The sequence below is a fragment of the Thunnus thynnus genome, chromosome 21 (assembly GCF_963924715.1).
Source record: "Thunnus thynnus chromosome 21, fThuThy2.1, whole genome shotgun sequence".
Taxonomy (NCBI): domain Eukaryota; kingdom Metazoa; phylum Chordata; class Actinopteri; order Scombriformes; family Scombridae; genus Thunnus; species Thunnus thynnus.
The window spans coordinates 19,933,005-19,952,907 of NC_089537.1; the positions used below are offsets into that span (position 1 = coordinate 19,933,005).

Below are 19,903 nucleotides of genomic sequence, written 5' to 3' on the forward strand. Positions count from 1 at the left end.
CTTGTAAGTGCACTCCAGCTAAGCTGGTTAGACTGGGAGCCATGAAGTTTGTTAAGAGTTGAGGTTAAATCTTCATGAGAAAACTGCCTTATACAATATACATGGCATCTGATTGGAAGAGAAAGTACCGCAGGTTAGCTATGAGGTCCATCTTTAGGTAAACTGCAATAGGCAATACTTGAAAATGTGTGTATTTAAATATACAGTATGTAATGCTGTTGATAGATAAAAAATTACTACCATACATATTACTGTTTAGTTTCTCCACCTGTGCAGCTTTTGCATTATAAAAGGCCTCACCTTGATGCTGATATGGAACAAGGAGTGATTTTACTGAGCACAGATAAAGCTATAAAACATACAGTAGTTTAAATATACTCACTTCCAGAGCTCTGATTCTACTCCATAACCTCAGCTGTTATTATCTTTTCTAATCATTATAGAGTGTAACGATCCAGTCGAGAAAGCAGAGAGAAGCAAAGTGGAGAAAGATGGCTGTTGTTATGGTGAAAAACATGTTTTGAAATCAAACTTGCCACTATAACCAAGTTTAAAATGACTTGCTTAAAATGGCCTTTTTTTTCATAAGGGCATTATGCCATTAGAGTTAAAATGCATTTGTGAATAAATAACAGGCTAAACTAGATTACCTCAGCAAAAGGTTCAGTCATATTGCAGAAAAATATGGTTGTGCAGTTTTCAAAATGTTCTTCAGACAGCAGTTTTTTCTAAAATGCAGATGCCACAGACGGCTTTCTCATTACTAACAAAGTTAATTAAACACTTGGGATATCCCACATTTTTTGGTGTACAGAAGGCCAATTGATTATATTTAACCCAGTTAGTGAAAATTGATTCCTTTTATTGTTCACAATATTTTGTAAGTTTGTAAAGTACAGTCTACATAATCTTCAGCCCTTTCCTTATTAATGGCTTCCACCTTAATCAACATAATTCAATGTGTTAGCACTTTCCATTGATTGGTCACAGTGCAAAATGTTCAATGGTTAATGAATCATCCCAAATGAGGACATCGTGAATTGAAGTGTTAGTCACTAAAAATAACCAAAGGCTGAAATACATTTGCCTTTAGCTACTGTGCTACAGTGTTTTTAGAATAAATGAAGATCTACTGCATTGTACTGCATTAGTCTATAAACTTGGCCGTAATTGATCTTTGCGTTCTGGATGTTGACTCTGTTCTCAATTTTCGAATAAGACAAATCCTGGAAAAGATGAGTCACTTCTGGAATGATTCTCTCATGAACTAAAGTGAACCAAACCTAGATATTTGTGCTTTGAGTCATTCATCAATCAGTAGAAAAAACATTGTTTGTGGATATTCCATGGATATCTGGGTGGACCAGTGATATTTTAGGAGACCACCTCTTCTTTCTTTGAGTGTTGTCTTGTTTCGTGACTAATGATCTCATTCTTCTTTTTCTATGATCCCATTCTCCTCCCCACCCCACCCCATTTTTCATACCCTCCCTCTCTCTCATAGTGAGCGAGGAGAACACCTCCGCAGGCACTCCTTGAGTGGAGGAATGGGTGACGTTGCAGACCCTCTCCTCCTCTCGTGCCCCATCCCTGGCAGTAACCAACGAGGTCACCACACTCCCTGGACCCCACTCTCCAAAGACAACCTCAAGTACCGCCCTGATGGTTACTACAGCCAGGAGGAGCCTCTCAACTACTGCAAGTCCTCCATGGATCCCCATAAAGGTCTCAGCCCAGGCCTGGGAAGTGGCTGGCCTATGCGACCGAGCTCAGGGCCCCTCAGAGGTGGCCAGGGTGTCGGCTACATCCCGTCTAACCGTCTGAACAAGGCCGGGCAATATGGGAAACCATACCGCCTTTCCCCCAGCTGCCACAGCGGCAGAAATGGTGAGGTGTTTGTCTCTAAGCTCTACGGAAGCCTCCAGATTCCCTCGGACCCAGATGCCTACTGTGTGGACCTGGTGAAGAGCGAGAATGGCTACGGCGAGTGCTACGACGGCCACCTGATGCCCGAGATGCCATCCATCAAGGTGGAGCACGACTCGGACTCAGAGAATGGCTGTGATGCCTATGGGCGACCCTGGGGTTGCCGTGACCCAGAGGCCATGGACCGTCGCTATGGTAACGGGGTATATGACCAGAACTCTGGCCTCCAACTCAAATCAGAGCCCGAATATTATGATCCGCAGTACTCGCCCTGTCAGCGGGGGAAAGCAGGCATCAGCCCACCATACAACAACGGCAACTATCAGAACTATGCAGTCAACAGCGGACACAACGGCGGACACAACGGCGGACACAATGGCGGACACAACGGCGGACACAACGGCGGACACAACGGCGGACACAACGGCGGACGTCTGTTAAAGTGTGACAAAGACTTGGGCAGTAACCCCAACAACAGCCAGTTTAGTCCTCAGAGACTCTCTCACTCAGACTCTCTATGCAGCAACCAATCTGTCAACCTCATGGACTCGCACGTCTATCCACAGGAGCCTCACAAGGCCTATATGCACCAGGACTACAACAAGCATGGCACCTATGAGTTCAAAGGTCATGGCCTGATCCATTCGATCAAGCGGGAGCCCATGGACTCCCCACCGTGGTCTGAGAGTGGTCACGACATGAGCCAGTCAATGATGGTTGGTCCAAGGAACGTTATGCCGTGTGTGATGAGCACTGGGCACCACAAATCCAGTCCTTACATTTATATGCCGTAAGAGTGATTGGGGCATTACCTGTGCCGCAGATAAACTACCCCCCCATACACACACACACACACAAACACACAACAATCGGTGTGCATTATAGTACTTTGTATTATTATCATTTTCATAAACATGCACCAGCATTACAATAGGACAGTCTTCATAACGAGGATTCCCAGGATGTCAACATTTAAAGTACTTCTTCAATTTGACGAAGAGGTCACAAAAGAGGCTCAGGTTCTAGTATTAGTGTTGTGACAATCAAAAATAATACTTTGATGATTTTGTTTTTAAGGAATACATTTTGTAGTTGGTTCCAAGCACTTTTGGATTTAGTGACAATGAGACAAATAATGTCTAGGAACACAGTTTTGTTTTGATGTATGTGTTGTGCACACCTGGCTTTTGTGGGAGGAACAAAGATTTTGCTGTAAAAAAAAAAAAAAAAGAGAGACTTTTTCTTGAACTTTGTCCATAGCAGATGACTTACACCTACCACCTGGGTTCATTCAAGTGAGACGGCTGATTATAAAAACAGAGTCAGTGATAACAATTTAAAGAATAATCTGCATTGAAGATTTAAAGGACCTTACTTGTTTTGCATGTTTTAGCGCTTTTAACTACCTTTTTCATCACCGCCTCCAGCAATGTGTGAATGGAAACTACTGGTTCCATTAATGCATTTTAACATCATGTTAAATCAACTTGCAGAGACTTGAAACTGCTGTAAAAATGTTAATAACTATTGGAAGATAAGTTTACAACCAGGGTCTGATTGGAAAATACTCATTTGTGCATTCAAGGACACTCTGATTTATAACATTGAGCAGCTGCTGAAAAACATTTTTTAATGCATAACACAACCAAATTCAAATGATCATTTTCACAACATCCATGTTTGCTTTGTGTTTATGCTCTGAATTGGATTTTCCAACAGCACAGCTTATCAATGTAATGCTTTTCAGTAGTCAATGTTTGGGTGAAATCATCCTTGAGCACACCACGAAGAACCATTTTGGAAATGATTCCTACCACATAACCCTCTGAAAAACTTAATGTTAGTAATGTTAGTATATGCAATTTGTAGTTAATGGACCAAAACATGTAAAACTATTGGTATAGCCAAAGCTGTTACATAGTATTTGTTTATTCAAGTGTATGGTCAAGAAACAGCCTAATTAAGCATAAGGATGATAATAGCAATTTAAAAATAAGTCAGAATTAACATTTAACTGCATTAAGTTGACATGAAAAATGTAAACAACTCCAATCAAATCACACTAGAACTGTCCTTTAAATTGCAGGGCCTAGAGAACCGTTCTGCACAGGGTTAAATGAGTAGATGATCAGTTCAAGTTTGTTTGGAAAAGACAGAAGTGTTAGTTTGAATTGAAGGAAAATGCAGCATTGTATTGTTAATGAGGTTCGATTTAGATTTTTCTTTCAATACGCACAATAATTTAATCATCTTAAGTCATGAAACTCCTGTTGAAAGTACAAACAATATTAATTTATATTATCATGTCATTTTATGTCAAAGCTAATGTTGTACAGTTTGTACAGTGTTTATGGCGAGAGCCGCATTTCAACTCCATGCAGCCTATCTCACTGCAGAAATGACACATTTCCTTTGAAATGAATATACACTTTTCATGTTGTCTTTTCAGCCAGAAAACATCGGACATCATCTTCACAATCAGTAATTTTGCACAAATGAATTAAAAGCACCAAATTGATTCAATGTCAGAGTCTCAGTTCTGTGAAGCTACTGTAGTACAGTAGTTTCTAAATTGCACTACTGGGAGTAGTTCAGTTGAAGTTCAGCCTACCCAGACAGGTTATTTGAGTCAACACGCACAACTGTACATGGTGTCACTGTTTTGAATTTTTCTTTTTCTCTTTGTGTGTGTTCATTTCAATAAATGTTTGATAATTCGTATTTATTGTAAGAGGCAAAAGTGTATAATTTAAAAACTACAGTTTTGAAGGCTTTTCTCTTTCACTAAGGTAAATCAATATGGCTTTTTTCCTTGCTATCTTTTTGATAATTGTTAAAAAAGACTGTCATACTTGTCTCATGGAGGAGGTAGCTGCAAGGTAGCAAACACATGTACATATGCGGTGTCTTCCAATGTTTCTACGTGTTTTTTGCAAATGGGACTTAACTATTAAAAGACTTTTCTTTATATGGAAAATCTGGGCGTTGTGTTGTGTCTTTTGCCATTAGACAGATAAGAAACAAGGCAGCAAATTACTGCCAGCTTGGTGAATTAGTAGCATATCAACATCTATCACAAAATGAACCATGCCTGTAGTAGCCAGATTACAGACAGGTGATTAGTTACTTAGAATATGAACATCACACAGCTGCAATTTCTATTAATCATTTAAAATGTGCAATAAATGAGTGAAAGCAACCTGACCAAAGCAGATGTTGTGTTCCTCCAAAATAAGCTTAGTATAATGTTCAAAGGACTTTGTCATAGCATTTAAGTATATTAGATACACCAAGTCACTGAAATAATGTACAATGGTCATTCTACTAACTCAATGGTTTCCAGAATGAAAAGTGGATAAATTCAGTTGTTCATTTACGCTCTTGTCTCTTTAGTAGCTTCTGAATTTTTTACGTATACCAAATGCAGTCTCATCCTTCAGATTTGTGTCTCTATTAATAATAAATACTCAGCAGAACAGGATACAGAGTATCTCTAGCCACATTGCCTGTATGATTAATGTGCTGTAAAGCTGGCATGACAGCTCCTTCACACGATCTATGAAACTTAACACCGTCTCTCACCACTGTCTGGGACAAGAGCTAGAGCCAGGGGAATGTTGGCGTCCGCAGAGAGGTAGAGGGTTGAGAAAAGAGGCAGGGGACAGGAGGAGAAAGAGGTGTAACCTAAAAGTTGTGGTTGAGTCCTGTTCCTCGGGATCCCCTGTAGAGCTGGATTTCTGTCCCGCTTGGTAGTTAATTGTTTTCACTTAGCACATCAGGTTTTTAATAATCCTTGAACATTCACTGGTAATATGATGGGTCTTCTTTATCTAGTGTTCCTCACTCTGCAGTGGGGCAATTTTAAAATGACAGTTTGGATGTACAGTTCATAGCATTTTTCAAACCTTATCCAAAAATCTGTTATATAAAAGTTGCATTGTGACAATAAGAATGAGGACCCGTTCTGCTAAAAGTACAATTTTGGAGTCAAGCGAGAGATCAAAGTAAAAATCCATCATTTTTACTCCTACTCACAAACTTAAGAATAAAACCTACTTGTCAAACGTCTTTTGACTTAAATTTAAGAGAGCTCCAGAGGGGTCTTTGTTAAGAGCAGATCCTAGATGACAGCTCTGTTTTGTGTCTGATTGTACAAAACATCATTCGTCATGATGAATAATACATAAGCTGAAGCAGTAGCATTAAGAATAGACTAGTTTTAGCTTTATGTATCATTTGCATTTGATTGAGCATTTAATAATCACCCCATCCATACCGTGGATTATAGTGGATCTGAGGCCAAACTTAGGATCTAAAAAGATAATTTTCTACACCATAAAAAGGTCTATGCAGACTCATATATTGCATTAAACCACTGTCACTGTTTTTGGTGTGGGCTGTGCTGTATGCAGATCTTCATTGTGGTTGGGTCAGCTCATACAACTTCAACATGAAATACAAATGTTCTCAATTTTTAAAGTTTAGGTTTCCATCAGCAAGCCATCTAATTCTATTATATGTAAATTAGATCAATAGAAACTTCCATGTCACGAGGTTGCAGATGATAGAGCCCATGATATAGAAATAAGAATAGAACAAATGCAGTTTTTCAAACAGTGGGCAACTAACAGTTACACAGACATGCAAACTATAATTATTTTATTAGAGACATATTTGAATTTACAGCACAGAACAGCTATTTACACAGGTCATATGACACCCTGGGACTGAAGGCAGTTGTGTGGGAAACTGGTAGGTATACGTAGAGCCAGAGAAAGACACTGATATATGCGCATGTTATTGGCGCAATAGGAAGTGATGATGTTATTCATCATTGCAAATGTGCAGTCAAGTTTGTCTCCCTCATCTATTGTTTACAGCCATGTACAGTTGAGCTGGACCTCTGACATCTACCGGGACATCAGAGCTCAGTACCTCTGTAGCCAGTAGTGACTCGAGGTCTTGCTTAAGTACTTCAGCACAACTCGCTTCACCAGTTTTCTGCTGCTAAAATGTTCTTGAGATAAGAAAAACCTTTGGTGACCTAGTAAATGTCAAACATCAAACATATTTTTTATATGAGGATAAGCAGCCTTAAGAATTCAGATTTTCTACAACTGTACTGTGAAAACATCACCTCCTGATCCTAGATGACCATTACCTCTATAGTGGTTGATTTCTCACTTATATTCTCCAGTTTGAAGGAACAAGCCCATCCTACTGATTCCACAGCCATCCTAATGCCTCACGCTCACTTCTCCTTTGCATTGTTCTGACTCATCTAATGATCTAATCCCTCTCTGAACTTTTTTTGAAAGGATTGGTGTGTTTGATTAATTTTATTATTATATTATTTAATATATGAAGCAGCAGAAATACAATGCTTAAAACTTCCAAAAAAATTAAATTATAGACTGAAATTTGAAAAATAACTTCTGTAGCTAAACAGTTTCTAGTAGATGTTAATCCAATGAAGTGTTGTAATTTTACTCTGCAAAAACAGTGTATTTATTAGGTTCACTTACTGTATCCTGCCTTAAGGACCACACTCAATATGTGGAACTATGTATCAATATATCATTGTCAAATTAACTTTGATAAGTCCTGTAAACAAAACTGACGATGGTTAAATGATTGATGTCCTCAAAGCTGGTATTTCTCTATTTGAAACTACACTTCCTATTGACCATGTTTATTCCTTTGGCGAAGAGTATTTAGCTGCTTCTCTGTGTGATAGGTTCAATAGCCATTTGCGTGTCAAGATTGAAGTTTTGTACACGCATACAGACTTTGACAGTTGTACAGATGGATCTGTCTCTTCCTCTTGGCTTAAAACAAGTACTGTCAAATTGAGATCCTACTTCCTCCTCCAGTTAAAGTCCTGAGAGGAAACACTGCATTCAGTTTTTTGCACCTTAACAAGCAGTTTCCAAGGATTTCCTCTCGTATGCAGAGTTTGCATACAATACTGCAAGGCTGGTTGCGCCATGGTGGGGTTAACTGCCATAAAATTAATGAGGTTCATTACTTGGCAGTTGGTAAGGAGTAGGAAAATACAGTACAGGAGGAACAGTAAAAGCTAGATGATATTCATAACTCATTCTGATTGATAATAATCCATGAAAGCTGACTGTATTACAGTTTCATACTGTAGCTCTGGATGAAAACACTCTTTACAGGAACGTGGGATTTCTGTGAAGGAATCTTTATTTATTTGTAACTTTTTTCACAGAAAGACATACATGAATACTTTTTCTTTTGCTAACTTGACTTAACAACACACACCACTAAGTGTATGAGTCAGAACAATGCAAAGGAGAAGTGAGCGTTTTTTGCAGCACTACAGGGATCAACCTCTATGAATGAATTACATGAATTACATATGCAACCATGTCTCACTTACACACTGTACACACGCACAGTTCTCTTCGTAAGTGAGTAACAACTAACTCACGCGAAACAGTGTGTAGTATCTCTCTCTTCGCCAAAGGACTACTTTGCTTTGTATCACTGTAGTTTCATGACTGATGATGTGACAACGAGAGGAGGGGGATGGATGAGGCTGTTTAAATGTTTAATATTCGTCAGCATGCACGCGACCTTCCATCACACCATCTGTATGACACTTGTCCTGTACAGGGAGGGTTAAGGGTGAGAATGGCAAAGACAGAGAGAGGTGGAGTGAGACAAAAACTAGAGGTGAGAAAAGAGAAGTTAGCTCAGGAAAGGGGTGAAAACAATGAAAAGAGCACATCCAATCAAGAGAGAGGGGTGATCGCTTAGGGCAAGTGTAGTGTAAGCAAAGTGTTTGATGCTTGTTGACAGCTGTATCTGTGAGGGCGAGAGTGTGTGTGTGTGTGTGTGTGTGCAGACCAAGACCTATAATCCTATACCATGCAAGGTTGCGTGACCGTTCATACCCCACTCTTTGCTGCTCCGCACACCATTTGCCCTAATTGGTCACACCCACTCTCTGTGTCTTTCTCACACACACGCTAATACACATGCACATAGGCAGATGCACCAACGCATACATAGACACAACAATGTCCGCATCTCCTCTCCCATATCCCCCAATGACAATGAGGCGAATCCTTGAGGGTATGTCACAGACACGCATGTACATATGCGTGCACATTATCATGCACATAAACACACACCCTACTAAGCATATGGAAGACAGTCACGCAATCAACCGCCCAGCCTTCAACCTTGCCACTTCTTGCTTCCTGACTACAATTAGCTAATGAACACTGAACAGAACTCCTTGCCTTATTGCTCACCTTCGTCAGTTGAGTCAGTGCCTCTAAACCAGTAGTTTCCAACCTTTCTGATCTGATGAACCCCCATAGCTCTGTGAGATGGACTACAGTAACCCTCCAACGGCACCACCTGTCATGTTCCAAATGTGTTAAATTGGCTTGATTTTAAACTGTATATTATTTAATGGTAATTACACTCATCGGCCACTTTATTAGGTACACCTTGCTAGTAGCGGGTTGGTCCCCTTTTGCATCAAACTGCCTTAATTCTTCATGGCATAGATTCAACAAGGTGCTAGAATCATTCCTCAGAGATATTGGTCCATGACATGACATGATGGCATCACACAGTTGCTGCAGATTTGTTGGCTGCACATCCATGATGCGAATCTCTCGTTCTACCACGTCCCAAAGGTGCTCTATTGGGTTGAGATCTGGTTACTGTTGAGGCCATTTGAGTACAGTGAACTCATTGTCATGTTCAAGAAACCAATTTGAGATGATTTGAGCTTTGTGACATGGCATGTTATCCTGCTGGAAGTAGCCATTAGAAGATGGGTACACTGTGGTCATTAAGGGATGGACATGGTCAGCAACAATAGTGAGGTAGGTTGTGGTGTTTAAACGATGCTCAATTGGTCCGAAGTGGCTCAAAGTGTGCCAAGAAAATACCATTATAGAACCACCTCCAACCTGACCCATTGATATAAGGCAGGATGGATCCATGCTTTCATGTTGTTTACGCCAGATTCTGGCCCTACCATCTGTATGTCACAGCAGATGTTGAAACTCATCAGACCAGGCAATGTTTTTCCAATCTTCTATTGTCCAATTTTGGTGAGCCCATACAAATTGTAGCATCAGTTACCTGTTCCTAGCTGACAGAAGTGGCACCCAGTGTGGTCCTCCGCTGCTGTAGCCCATTTGCTTCAAGGTTCAAAGTGTTGTGTGTTCAGAGATGCTTTTCTGCATACCTAAGTTGTAACTAGTGGTTATTTGAGTTACTTTTGCCTTTCTATCAGCTTGAACCAGTCTAGCCATTCTCCTCGGACCTCTGCCATCAAAAAGGCATTTTCGCCCAGAGAACTGCCGCTCACTGGACATTTTCTCTTTTTTGGACCATTCTCTGTGAACCCTGGTGATGGTTGTGCGTAAAAATCCCAGTAGATCAGCAGTTTCTGAACTACTCAAACCAGCCTGTCTGCACAAACAACCATGACATGTTCAAAGTTACTTAAGTCACCTTTCTTCCCATTCTGATGCTTGGTTTGAACTTCAGCAGATCGTCTTGACCATGTCTACATTCCTTAATGCACTGAGTTGCTGCCAGGTGACTGGCTGGTTAGATATTTGCAGCTGAACAGGTGTGCCTAATAAAGTGGCCAGTGAGTGTATATGAAAGTGGATATTGAAACAACAAATGTTTCATACAAGTGAACTATCAATTTTTCTGTTAGTTTGGTCAAGTTTGCAGTTGCTCTAGCAACTAGGAGTGGTGGAAACTGGACAGCTATCCATTTAGCTATTTGCCACTCATCTTTAGCTTTTTCACCATTTTCTCAAAACTTTTAGCTAGCTGTTTGGACTATTTACCCATTACTTTTTACTATTTCAACCATTCATCCATTAGTTTTAGCTAATTATTTCAACCATTTAACCATTATTATTAGCTAACAATTTCAACAATTTATGCATTAGTTTTAAACAGTTTGAACCATTTATCTATTTTAGCTAACTAACATTATTCAAACCATCTATTCCTTGCTTTTTCTATCTATTTTAACAATTTATCCATTAATTTAACTCAACTGTTCATACTTCTCAGCTTGTTAATTACTTTTCACACACTTTCAATCACAACATGATGAAGTGTTCGGGTGTTACAGTTGACTCAATATATACTTTTTTAAATTAAATCATAATTTCTATTTTGTCAAATTAGCCAAACTACTCCACAATCCAATTCCAAGTACCCTTCCCCAAAAACTGCAGAAATAACTCCTGCAGTACATGTATCCCTGGTTGGGAATACGGCTCTAAAAACTCTGATGAAAGGAGAATGCCATTTTTCAGTCCTAAGACATTAAAAATAAACTGCTGAATGTGATGGTATTTGGTCGGATGCAGTGTTGAAATGAAATGGTTTATGTATGTGCCCTGGGGCAACTAGCCAACTGGCCAGTTGAAAGGTTACTGAGTGCAACCTGGTGATTCATAAACTAGATATGCAAGCTGCAGCTGACCGTGACTCATACACACAGGCATACACACTCACACACGTACACAACACACAAGAAGGCAAGCTCTTGTGCTGACACAGATAGTGCAAAAATGTCTTGCCATTACTTTAACCTTAACAACTGTGTATCTCAAATTTTCTTGCACAAGCACAAGCACCCACACTCACATACCTGCAAGTTATTATTATGATGCACTCCCACAATCAATCCCATGGGGCAGGGCCAGCAAACATGCCCAGAACCTACAGGACTAAAGTGAATGCTCTAATAATTTCCATGTGAGATTAGGGGGCAAGTACAGTGAGATTAGGGAGCCATTGCCAGAACTGTTTTTGGTTGTGTTCATGCTCCAGTTGACTGATTAATCTGTGAGGGTTACAAGAGGACAGATGTTAAATCTGCTTCGTCTGCTGGTGAATGCCTCTACCTACTGGTCACAACTGCACACTGCAGCTGAGGAAGAGTCAAATCTTATATGCATCACATCCCACAGCATGAACATTCAAGCTATAATTTACATAGAAAAATGGAGGTTACTGCTACAGAACTACGGTTTTTAACTCCTTGTCTGCCAGAGGGTTTCTCTTGGGAAAGAAGAAGAGGAAAAACCCTGAGTGTTTCATAAGAACTGGCTACATGTTGAATCACTGTGTGCTTTATGTGACCACCTGAGCTCAAAGTGTTAAAAAAAGAAATTGAATTATTATTTAATCTGGATGATATATCATGTCCTGGTCTGTAATCACACAGCTGATAAAAATCTAGTTTCAGTCAAGATAAGATACTTGATTGTCACTGTACAAGCACAATGAAATGACGTTTGGAGCAAGCCTATAGATGCCTAATTAAGAATAAAAAACTAAAAAATATAGACACTATACAGGATAAGATACAAAAAATATAAAATAGATAAGAACAAAATACTGTATATACACAGAAAAAAGTCAAATATCTGGTACTGGGGACAAGTGGAGCTAGTAGTGCGGCAGTTTGGAGAAATATTACATAGACTAGATTATTGCACTTGAAGACATATTGCACAGAACAGATTATAGTCAAAGAGGGGGGGTGAAATAAATAAAGGACCAGTCACAGGTCAATAAATAATTCCATTATTGCACTTGAGGAGAGGTAAGATGACTAATAAACAGTCACAGTGGTTGAGATATAATACAGACAGTGCCAGTACGAACAGTTGCACATGATCAACATGTGTAAGTGTTTAAATGTGTGTAATGGCGCTGAGGTCCAGTTCAGTTACACTGGGGGGGAGTGGGTGCTGTGTGTTCAGCAGTGTTACAGCACTGGGATAAAAACTGTTCTTGAGCCTGGTTGTGCGAACATACAGGGCTCTGTAGTGCTTGCTAGACAGCAGAAGGGTGAAGATGCTGTGGCTGGGGTGGGTCGGGTCTCTGCAGATGTTCATGGCTTTGCGGCTGCAGCGGGTTCTGTAGATCTCTTCCAGTGTTGGAAGCTGTGAGCTGATAATCCTCGGAGCCATTTTGATGATGCGCTGGAGGGCCTTCCTGTTCTCGGAGGTGCAGCCAGAGTACCATGCTGTAATGTAGTATGTAATGATGGACTCTATGGTGCACCTTTAGAAGTTGACCAGCAGCTGTTGTGGAAGTTGTGCTTTTTTCAGGCACCTCAGGAAGTGAAGCCTGTGAAGACCTTTCTTGGCTGTCACTGTCATGTTGATGGACCATGACAGATCCTGGCTGATGTGGACTCCAAGGTATTTGAAGATCTGAACTACCTCCACCTTCCCACCATTGATGCTGATGGGATTGTGGCTGTTACGTTTCAGTCTCCTGAAGCCCAATATCAGTTCTTTTGTTTTCTTTGGGTTGAGAACAAAGTTGTTGTCCCAGCTCCAGCTCTGTTGGTTCTCGACCTCTTCTCTGTAGGCTGACTTGTTGTTGTTGGTGATCCTACCTATCACGATGGTGTTGTCCGCAAATTTGATGATTATGATGATTATGATTATGATGTTGGAATCATAGATGGGTTTGCAGTTGTACGTGATGAGAGAGAATAGGAGGGGGCTCAGCACACAGTGTTTACTAGTGTCACACTGCAACCAAATATGTTATACTTAATAGAGTAGTTTTCCACTTACACAGCGAGGGAATGTTTTTAGTTTTCATTACATTGTGTCGACTAATGGACCAATAACTTCAACCAAACTCTAGCTGTAAAAATGTGTCAGTTAAATATACCCAAAAGCCAGATTGCCCCCTTACTCATCAGAAGTATTTGCGTGCAGAACACAGATGAGACATTTGTTGACACAGACTGTGATGAGCAACAACAGGGGAAAAAAATCCACAAGCTATTAATCTTATTTAAATGTCTCCATGACAGACATTTGACATTACTGTTTTTCTGTTGGATCATACCTCTTAAATAAATGTGTTCAATTAAACCATTCTAAAAACATGCTGAATTTTCTTTCATTTTGAGTTATAAATGCCATATTTTGCTCCAGGGTATCAGTGCCTTGAGTCACATTAAAGAGAATCTCTTTGGATCAGCGAGTGTTGAAGTCAACTGGCATTTCTTCACAGTGATTCATCAACACATGCATTTGATCTGCCAGTGCAATGAACACAGCATTTCTTCCCAAACCAAGCTAACTTTCCCAATTCCTTAGATTAATGTGCAGACCAGCCTACATTCATACTGGTCACAAACAATATATGATTTAGTTTAGATGTTTAAATGTTGGATGTGAGCATCAGCATGAAAGTGAGATACCAAACTATAAGCAACCGCCAGGGCAGTAAGAAGGGGAAGAGGGTGTGTGGAGCCAGTAACTCCCAATAGGTACATAAGTGGTCACGATCTGACTGTTTATCCCTCTGGAGTGAAAAAGTTTCCCATCCTGATGAGGTCACAATGCCAACTCAAGACTGTATAAAATATTTTGCCCATAGTTCCTGTGGTTGTTAAAAATGTGGGAGAACTTTGTGTGATCTCTGATCTACAGCAGATATTTTGCCCTTCGCGGCAAATGGGCAAATGGAAAAAATCTGCTTTGGCAAGCATTTAATCAATGGGTTTAATTCAAACTGACTGAAAATACAACAGTGGCTTTGTAAGTCAGAAAATGACTCTGCTTTGTGCTAAAATTATTTAGGTTACATGAGAAAGTAATTACCAGTAAAGCGCCAGGAAGACTGAGATTTAACAAAATACAAACTTTATTTTTCTACAATCATCCAGAGTCCGTCCTTCTCAGTTAAATTAGTGGTTTGAAATATGGAACAACTTTTAAATTTTAATACTGAAACTTTAATCAAAGTGAGAAATTCTTCCACATTCACATCACTGGAGTATCACTCAACCTTCGGCCTCTTTGGAGTGTGTGTTGGTTTGTAATGGGCTATGACCTGAATCAAGATGAAGCAGTTGATGATCAAGAAGAGCAATCCAGCCAGCCAGATCAGCAGGAAGGTGTTGTTGCCTTCAAACTCCAGGAAGTAGGCCGGGCCCAACCAAATACCCTGATAGTGGAGATAAAATAGAAATATTTCTGCATAATAAGATCCATTTTAGTTATTTCACTGAAAACAAAAACTTTAGCAAAACAATTTCAGATAATATTTTGTTATATAGTTAGGTATAGTACACAGTTATATGTTGAATATAGGAAACTTTAATTAAAAGACCACTGACAGACACCAAACAACACTCTAAGTGATGGGAATGCATCTACCACTTATGATGCACCATTTTCAAGACAGTATAAATAATGGTATTTTGTTATGAGATTTTGTTAGCAAAATGTATATCTGAAGTCATAATTAATCATAACTCAAGACGTGATAAATTGAGTCACCTGTCCAGCAAACCAAAGGAGCAGCAGTCCCACTCCCTGTTTTAGTGACAGACTCAGGCGAGGGATGACCAGAGGGAGTAAACACAGGTACCACAGGAAGTACTGGAAAAGGATAACAAGCAGTGTGAGCTACGTCTATAATATAATACTGTCACACACTCTGTTTTTACAGCTCATCAGACAGGAGAGTGATAAAGAGTCAGGGGAGAGATTGGCCTGATCTTTTCTTCACATCAGTTTAAACTTCAGATGATAATAGCTGCAAGACAATGCGATGATGGTTTATATACCTGTGAGGTGCAGACTTTGTTGAAAGAAACAAAGATGGCGGTGTGCAGGAAACAGCAGAAGGCCAGGTCACGGTGAAAAGCCCATGATGCCACCAACAGCAGGATGAGCTGCGGCAAGAAGGCTGCCAGGCCAAGCCACTGGCTCCACCTGCTGTCTGTGCAAACAAAAGACAAGATAAAAGAATTAAAACCTTGAAGGCTGCATAGCATAACAAATATACTTCCATCTGCATTAATGATCAAGCTAGCACTTTTTGCTACTCTTTGCTCTGTAGCTGTATATGCAACAAAGGTGGGGAAGCACAGCTGGATGGTGAATACCTGCAGTGAGGTAGAGCATATAGAAGTAAGGAGAGAAGTTGTGTCTGATGTCCCTTCTTGTTAGATGGTACAAGTAGGTCTCGTGAAGGAACTCCCAACCATACCTGATGACACATGAGAGGAGTCACATGATTTGAACATTTCCATTAAAATGTCCAATAAAAGTCAGTGTATTTGTTCAGATAAGGGAGGATGTGGTTACTATGTTCATTCCTAAAGAAATCCCAAATACTTAAATGAGATATTTCAAGAACCTCATTCCATGTTTTTATGCCATCAGAAGACTTAAAGGGAGCATCATTTTAATACATCTCAAAAATCCATACTAATGAAGTACTTAGTTTCATTATGAGACGATTTAAAAGTTCCCTGAATAACAGCCAATCATCTTCAAAGTAACATTTATTGCATCTGATTTTTAGCAACTCATACTAACTCTAATAAACACTATTTGCAATTCTTAAAGGTCTGTCTTAAAACAATATTTAGGTGTCCAGATTAACATGAAAAACCATTTTTGCTCACTGTAATCATTCCTCCTGTTCATTCCTGTTCATATAAACTTTTAAATACATTTTTGCACAGTAGGAGGACTGTGGATTTTGTCCCCCATCACTTACATTGTAAGTGCATTATGAAGGGATCTTCTAATGGTTGGTTTGAACAGGAGGGATGATTACAGCAAGAAAAACCTGTTTCAATGTTAATATGGGCACCTGACTGTTGTTTTAACACAGACTTGAAAACTTGAGAACCTATCCTTTAATACTTGCAATACAGTGTCAACTCTCAATCTCAGACATTGGGAATCAACTACTGTGTGCTTGCATGTCGTTTCCTTGTTCATCTCACATGTAATAGAAGAATGCTGTGAGGATACAGAAAACTCCTCCGGCCACACTTGCAAAGAGGAACAGCTCTCGGTTGAGGAAACTTCCACAAAACCCAATGAACTTCCTCCACTTCTGTTTGTCTTGCCCTGCTCTGGTCTCTGGTGTGCGCAGGGTCAGAACAATGGGCAGGACATATGTAATGGGGTAGATCTTCATATGGACTGACAAGCCATAGAGCATAGCTGCCCACATCAGACGCCGGCCTATAGGGAAAAAGGTATTCAAATATTATGTAGCATATATTCACTAGTTTATAGACACACACACACACTCACACTCTTACCTTCCATACAGAGTAACGTCCCCAGCACCAGGGCTGCCAGGATGGACTCAGCGTTCCCTCGGCTAGATACTCCCATGGGCAGCGGGTTGAGGAGCCACAGAGAAGAAACCCGACGTGCAGTCTAAACATAAATCCACAAAAAAAACAACACAATTTAATCTGCACTGTGCACTTCCAAAAAGCCTCTAAGCCTCTAAACTCCCCTGACCAACATGTAATGCTGAAAAGTCTGATGTTCATCAAAGATTTCTTGATGAAAAGTGTCTGCATACGAACCTCAGAGCCCAGACCTCGCAGGCAAAGGATTCTGTAGATGAGCAGTCCTGACAGCACATCACATACAACGAAGAGGATCTTGCCAAACACCATGCTGAGATAGATGTTGGGGGTGAGTAGCCAGGCTAGAAGAGGGGTGTAGCGGTAGGTTGATCTGTTGTACGGGGACTCACCCTGTGCAAAGGTTTCCCACATTGAAATGATGAGTGTAATATCAAAATGAAAATGAACTAAATAAGAAATCCAGCAAAAAATTAAGCCATACACTGCAACTCTCATGAGCAACTTTTTAAATTTGGGTTTCTGTCGATCAGGTTTGTGCACGTGGATATTCTGGGATTTATTTCTGATTAATAAAATCATATAGATTTACTTGGTTAAGCTGTTTTTTTTCTATATCCTGTGTTCTACTCTCCTTTAGCAAAAATGCTATACCATACATGTTTTAAAATTTGGCGAAACAAAGTGCACGGTAACTATTACTCTAGTCTGAATTGGTAATATTCTTATCGTATGCTTCCCAAAGACAGTGGAAGAAGAAGAAAAATTACAAGCCAATATGAACTGTAGTAAGATAGACTCAAACATTGCAGCCCCATCCAGATAGGGTTACAGATTTTGACAGCAGAAACGGCCTGTACAATAAACAAATTTTCCAGCAGTGGCAGAAATATTCAGATCATTGTACAAAACCCCCAACAGAAACACAATCAATTACTTAAGTCCTGCATTTAAAACATATTTCTGTAAAAGTACAGAAACATTAGCAACAAAAAAAGTCCCCCTCCACTCAAAATGTGTTTTGCTTACTATTGCTTCACCTGAATATTTGAGCTTCACTGTGCAGAATGATGTTGGTGCAGAGTTTGATTTCACATTCATCTGCTGAAAGTGGAAAGTTTCTCTGTGCTCACCTTGAATCTGAGTTTAAGACGTGTACATAGGAGGAGGATTTGTGACATCAAAACTACAGTTGCAACTTACACAAATGTGATGTGGAAACTTGAAGCTTCCAGTGCACAAACACTGAGAATGGACTTTACAGTGAGGTCGGAAAAAAATTGGGATTAAACTTTTGAAATGAACAATATTTGCATATTCATAGATTCTGCATTTTCCAAAAACAAGGGAGGAGGATATGTAGTTTTTAAATAGTTAGTTGAATTTTTTTTGTGTGTGTGTGGAAAAACTATATCAGACATAAATTATTATTCAAATCATCTTAAAACATGTCTTGAGGGGGTCTTTAAAGTATCAAAAGTAAAAGTACTCAGACTGGCTCCAGTCATTGCTATATTATTATATTATTGGATTATTATTGATGTTTATTGACATGTAAGCAGTACATTCATGTTGTAGGTGGGCGAAGTGGAGCCATATTTCACTGCTTCATACAATGATGGGTAGTTTAATTTAGAACAGTGAAAAATATTTTATAAAGTATGTTTAGTATGCAAAAATCTTTATATGAAAAATAACCTATAGATGTTAAATGACTGTAGGGGAGTAAAAAGTACAATATTTCCCCACTGGAGAAGAAGTATAAAGCAGCAGAAAATGGCAAATGATTATCACTTAAGTGTAGCAAATGTACTTTATTTTCCACCACTGGTAATTTCCATTGTTGACTCACATTGGGAGACATATTCAGGGACCTAAAAGCTTCATCTGGCTGCAGTTACACAAGTTATGAGACTGCTGTTACCTTCGTAATGAATCTTGCAGCATCTGTGAACACATGGTAGTCAATATCAGTGTACTTAACCACCATGGTCCTGTCCTGGTAGTCTCCATAAGCGACCAAAGCCAGCCGGATAGCGAAGGAAGCCGTGAAAAGGACATGTTTCCCTGTGAGTTTGGATATTAGCCTCTCCATCAAACAACCAAGCAGGGAAAACCAGATTATCAGGCAGCACTTAGAGCTAAATCAGCTGATTAGCTGTCTCTGAGCTGGGATATGTTAGCCGAATTGGCAATGTTACTGTCATGTCTTTTTTGAAAACTTGACTAACCAGATTTCAAACATGACAACAAGGAAGCTACCTGGAAGTACATTCATTGGTGTTAGATTGGAGCAGCCGGAGCTACGAAACTCGCGAGATTTTAACCCTAATCTTAAACTAACTCTGACCCACGGATGTAACCTCGCGAGAGTACGTCCTTCCCAATTCTGAGAAGACCCGCCTTACTCTGCGTCTGATTGGCTAGTATTCGTTGCCTTCGTCGGTTAGATTGGTTAGATTTAGTCATGCGGCGTGAGTATATCAGGGTCAGAGCCAATCAGAGGCATTCCATGCATTCACCTGGAAGTGCATTTCCTTTTTCCTTTTTTTTATTGAGAACATGATATAAACAAACAAACAAGGCACATTTTAATGTCTTATACATAAAAAAAATCATTCTTTTTTTTTATTTTATTGGCTAAATTTCATATTCATAAAAGCAAATTTACAGGTAAAAAGCCAAACTTCTTCAAAATATTTCAAACAGTACATTGATTGATTTGATTTGATTTTCCTCTAATTCAAAAGCTGTAAAAACTTTTAATACCAGTTTTCTGTTTAAAAATCT

The 19,903-nt window shown here is 39.6% G+C and overlaps 2 protein-coding genes across 3 annotated transcripts in view; one reads left to right on the forward strand and one right to left on the reverse strand.

Moving 5' to 3' along the window:
• LOC137172886 (uncharacterized) overlaps positions 1 to 4,889 on the forward strand; it is a 68,293-nt gene extending 63,404 nt beyond the window's left edge. For both annotated transcript variants that reach the window (XM_067577470.1, XM_067577471.1), the window contains exon 9: positions 1,505 to 4,889. In XM_067577470.1, the coding sequence (XP_067433571.1) occupies positions 1,505 to 2,720 (1,216 nt within the window). In that variant the 3' untranslated portion in view covers positions 2,721 to 4,889. The remainder of the gene's footprint in view (positions 1 to 1,504) is intronic.
• A 9,724-nt stretch (positions 4,890 to 14,613) lies between these two features.
• On the reverse strand, positions 14,614 to 19,427 carry pigm (phosphatidylinositol glycan anchor biosynthesis, class M). Its single transcript, XM_067578359.1, has 8 exons — positions 19,038 to 19,427; positions 17,333 to 17,506; positions 17,057 to 17,177; positions 16,733 to 16,976; positions 15,881 to 15,984; positions 15,560 to 15,714; positions 15,270 to 15,371; positions 14,614 to 14,934 (listed from the first exon to the last, which is right to left on the reverse strand). The coding sequence occupies exons 1-8, from the start codon at positions 19,206 to 19,208 to the stop codon at positions 14,767 to 14,769; spliced, it is 1,239 nt and encodes a 412-aa protein (XP_067434460.1). The 5' UTR covers positions 19,209 to 19,427; the 3' UTR covers positions 14,614 to 14,766.
• Positions 19,428 to 19,903: the final 476 nt, after the last annotated feature.